General features: G+C 42.5%; 1 protein-coding gene across 1 annotated transcript in view; it reads right to left on the bottom strand.

Annotated features, from left to right (window-relative positions):
* DNAJC5B (DnaJ heat shock protein family (Hsp40) member C5 beta) overlaps nt 1–4,670 on the bottom strand; it is a 41,340-nt gene that overhangs the window by 31,666 nt on the left and 5,004 nt on the right. The window contains exon 2 of the mRNA XM_006037747.3: nt 3,056–3,186. Within this exon, the coding sequence (XP_006037809.1) occupies nt 3,056–3,162 (107 nt within the window). The 5' untranslated portion in view covers nt 3,163–3,186. The remainder of the gene's footprint in view (nt 1–3,055; nt 3,187–4,670) is intronic.

Genomic DNA, 4,670 nt, shown 5'->3' with positions numbered 1-4,670 from the left:
AGGGCTTTTTGGTACTTTTATCCAATAGCTGAAGCATGTGAGCTATACAGAAGCTGTCCAAGCCAAGTCAAATTGATGTGATTCCTCTTCTGGGCACATGATGCGCTTGATGCAGGGGTGTGCCAAGATGAAAGTAAAGTACTGTTTTTTTTCTTTTCCATGGTTTTTACCTCCTAAACAGTTTTCAGGAAATTTGCCAAAAGTAAAGACTCTTGGTAAAATCTGGGCCTCACTGGGTGCATCTACACATGCAATTAATGGGAGCATCTACACAAGACATTTACCATGCAGTTGACAAATTAACTGTGTGGTAAATGTCTCAGCATCTATACATGCTCCCCTATTAGGGAACACAAAAATAATAAAATCCACAGAAGGGTAGTGCTTTTTTCATGCACAGTAGCATGGCTGGGGCACAAGGGTGTTTCAGTGGTGGGGCTGCCTGCCAGTTGCACCCTTGTAACCCAGCCAGTCTCTCCACAGCATGTTGCGCCCAGTCAGCTGTGGAGAGACTGCCTGCGCCCTTGGGCTGGCAGGCTGACATGCTGTGCACGAATAAACTCCAAAGTTAATTACTCTGGAGTAATTTGCTTCTGGGTATATCTCAAACAGTGCACCCAGGAGCAAAGAACTCCGGAGCAATAAGCTCCTAAATTTACTCATATGCACTAATTGCATGTGTAGATGTGTCCAATATGACTGGATAAACTAGAACAAATTGCTCCACAGTATACTACTTCAGGTCACAGTATCTAAATGTGCAGCCAGGACAGCAGCAAACTGAGAAGGGAAGGAGCAGTTTAGGCCAGGGCTGCTCTTGCCCTGCTTTGCCTCCCTGCAGCAGTCAGGGGAGTTCCAGACTCCAGCCGCAGCTGCCAGCCCTGGGCTGGCATGGGGAATGGGGGGTCAGCTCCAGGCAGCAGGTGGTTGCATCGGGTGGCAAAGGAACTGGCTGGGCCATGGAGTTCCTCTAGCTGCCGAGCCATGTGGCTAGGCAGCAGGTAAGAATGTGGCACCCTGCTGGTTGGGCTGACCAGGAACAATTTACTCCTGGGTCAGTATCTATATGTGCGTTGCTGTGCAGTAAATAACTTCGCAGTAGGATAGTACTTGTATTTAGTTTTCTGTGGCCTAATAGCACTACATGTGTAGACACGAGACATTTATTGTTGAGATCATTAGGCAACTCTATAGTAAATATCTCATGTAGACGTGCCCATCAAGTCAATAAGTCTTAACATCTTAGCAATGGCATCTCCCTTTTCTGCACATCTAAATTCCATGGCACTTTGAAGACCCCTGTTGCTAATGGTCCTCTGCTGCTTGTAGCCATTCTGTGTTGGCCAACATCTCATAAAATAATGCTAATTTGGATCTTCACTGTGGGATGAGACAGATGAATTCACCGATACTGTAATCCCATGCTCCACTGTCTTAAAAAAACAAAGTGGTTATATGTGCCTGAGGTCCAGTCAAAACTTAGACAGTTTTGCCATCATTATCTTTATCAAAGCTGTGATGTTTTTGCTAATGTAGTTATTTTAGTAAAATACCTAGTGTAAACAAGTGGGCAATTTTACACTTGCTCTGGGAGTGGCAATTGCCATACTGGAATTCTAGTGTGTTGGAGCAGCCTCCACACTAGTGTATAGGTGCCCAGTTATACTAGCAGTAGGTGCTTTAAATTAGTACATTATATTTTTTATCATTGAATTGGAATAAGCTATACTGGTTTAACTACTTATACTCATATAATGACATCTAGACTAAGGCTGATGCTTTAAGTCTTCCAGCATAATTAAAATAGTGTAGCTTTTAAATGAATTCAGCGCTTGATCCTGTCAGGTTACGTAAAAATAACTCAGAGATATGTAATCCTCTACCCTTTTTTTGGGTTGTCAGCACCAGAGCCCTATGTTTGATGACACTTTAATGTCAACATTAACTATTTAATTGCTGTTGATTTAGCAAAAAGGCAGGGAAACAGAGATAGGAAGATGAATGATGAGAGGAAGAAAAAAGGAGGACTAGCAAAGGAATCACATATAAAAGGAAGGAGGGAAGGAAGGAAAAATAAAGAGCAGAAGTAGTAGTTATATTGATTTTTCCACTGAGAGACAAAGTCAAAGATGGCTTCTCATATGGTTTAGATCTATGTGGACCTGAAACTGTCATTAAAGATGAGTAATCATTGTTCCATTTTGGCATATGACCAGGTGTCATTTCTAACCTTTCCTAATAATGCATAGGAAACCTCTGTGTAATTTGTTCATGCATTTTATAAATAACTTACCTTTAATGATAGTCATCATTGTCCAGGAACGTACAGGGTGTATTTTTATTTATCTCTAACTACTTGTGTTTGGGAACATATTTATGTTCTGGGAACTAACTAGTTTTATAATTCATATATCAAAATCTTTAAAAAAAGTGTAGTGATAAACTGTACAACATCTACTTTATACAGTTTACCAATATAAGCTGCTAATGTACTTACATGCACTTTTGATAAAAATGAATCCATCTACAGTACAGTACAGGTATAAAATAAAACATGTTTTTGAAACTATAATTGGCCTGTACTTTTCTTTTATATGCACTGGCTTTGTTAAAAAAACCCCACAGTTATATCCAGGTTTATACAAAGGACAACATTTTCTAAAATGATCTCTAAAATTTGGGAGCTCAATTTGAGAAACCTTGGGCTTTATTTTCAGAGCTCAGAAGCACCAGCAACTTAAGTTAACTCTTCAAAAAAATCAGACCCAAGGTCTCTCTAGTTAGCTTCATAAAACTGAGAGATGCAAAATGAGTCTATTTTTGAATCTTTCAGCCACTCACTACATCACTTACATCAGAGTTACTGATGTCTCATATCCAGGTTTATACTACGGTAACTTAATGGTGGTGTTACTTCTGACTTACACTACTTAGAATGGTTGGAGCCTGTAAGATACATGCCTAGACAATACATATAAACCATAATAGAACCAAGTTTATGTTGTTGTGACATACAACACTTTTGTTACCTATATTTTAAATATTTCTTAAATACCTGTAGGATTTCTTAATTTCTTCATGTGTTGCCCCTTTCTCCACAGCCAGAATTTGATACAATGCTTCTCCTGATGTTGACAAAGCACGTTGCCTTTGTTCAGTCATCTTGGCTGTGCATTACCAAGATTGCTGATGTAGAACAACAAAATATAGCAGTTTAGGATTACAGATGTAGACATAATATTCTAATGCTAATTTTAAATCAGTTAAATCATCATTTGAGTAAATAATATTGAAATAAAACCTCTGAAATAATTACAATCCCTTTGTTCTCCAAAAGGACACAAAGTAATGAGGGCACATCCACACAAGCATGCACATGTGTCTTGCACCATCTCAAAGCCTTTTGAGATGCTGCAAGAGGCACATGCGGGAACGAAAAAATGCTTCCCGTGCTGTGGGACAAAATTAGACCCCTGGATATCTAGGGGTCAAAAAAACTGCAGGGGAAAAAAGTGGGGCAGGGCACGGTCCTGGACCATACCCTGAGGCAACTGGAGGCTCAGTCCTCCATAGAGATGCTCTGGTAGCCAGCTAGAGTGTTCCTGTGGCTGCCCCTCGCCCCGGTGCTGAAGCTCATCTGTGAGCTGGGGGGCCACCCAGGGCTCCAGCTGCAACAATTCTGCTGCGCGGAGCCTGGCTATCAGCTGCTGAACAGCTCCGGGTGGCCCGGCTCTGCTTTTCAGCAGTGTGAGCTGCCTGAGCGTGCGCTGCACCCATTTTTTTTCCATGGGATTTTTTGACCCCTGGATATCCAGGGATTTTATTGCCATTGGCACATGTGCCCAGGATCACAACACATTGAGCAGGTTGGAGCAGTCCCTGCTGTCAGGGGGCCCCAAGAGTCAGCCTGCCAGCCTAGGGCTGCTCTCCCCTGAATTAAAATGCTGCAGAGGGGCTGGCTGGGGCATGAGTGTGCTTCAGCACAGGGCTAGCCAGCAGACAGCCTCCACACTGAAGCATCCTCATGCTCCAGCCAGCTGGGAAAGTGTATTTACAAGCATTATCCTGCTGCAGAGTAAATTAGTTTACTCCAGCCTAACAGGGGCACATGTGTAGATGCCAAGATGTTTACAGCACAGCTAATTAGTTTACTGCATACTAAATATCTCGTGGAGACATGCCCACTGAATTTAACAACAATATTCCCATTGACTTCAGGGGATGAGACCTGGACCTGCTATTTTAATGTCATAGTTTCATAGTTTCATACTAGCTAGGATCAGGAGGGACCTGAACAGATCATCTAGCCTGACCCATAGGCCAGTCAGTCTCACCTCCATCCTTGGCAAAGTCTATAGGCCAGTCAGTCTCACCTCCATCCTTGGCAGAGTCTTTGAAAAAATTATCAAGGCTCACATTTGCGAGAGCCCGGCAGGATAAATTATGCTGAGCGGAAACCAGCATGGGTTTGTAGCAGGCAGATCATGCCTGACTAATCTAGTCTCTTTTTATGACCAGGTTACAAAATGCCTGGACACAGGAGTAGGGGTGGATGTCGTATACTTAGACTTCAGGAAGGCCTTCAATACGGTATCCCACCCCATACTGGTGAACAAGTTAAGAGGCTGTGACTTGGATGACTACACAGTCCGGTGGGTGGCAAATTGGCT

Source organism: Alligator sinensis, unplaced genomic scaffold (assembly GCF_000455745.1).
Source record: "Alligator sinensis unplaced genomic scaffold, ASM45574v1 scaffold1637_1, whole genome shotgun sequence".
Classification (NCBI taxonomy): Eukaryota; Metazoa; Chordata; order Crocodylia; family Alligatoridae; genus Alligator; species Alligator sinensis.
Note: the sequence above shows the minus strand (reverse complement) of the source record. Positions and strands in the feature narration are given on the sequence as shown.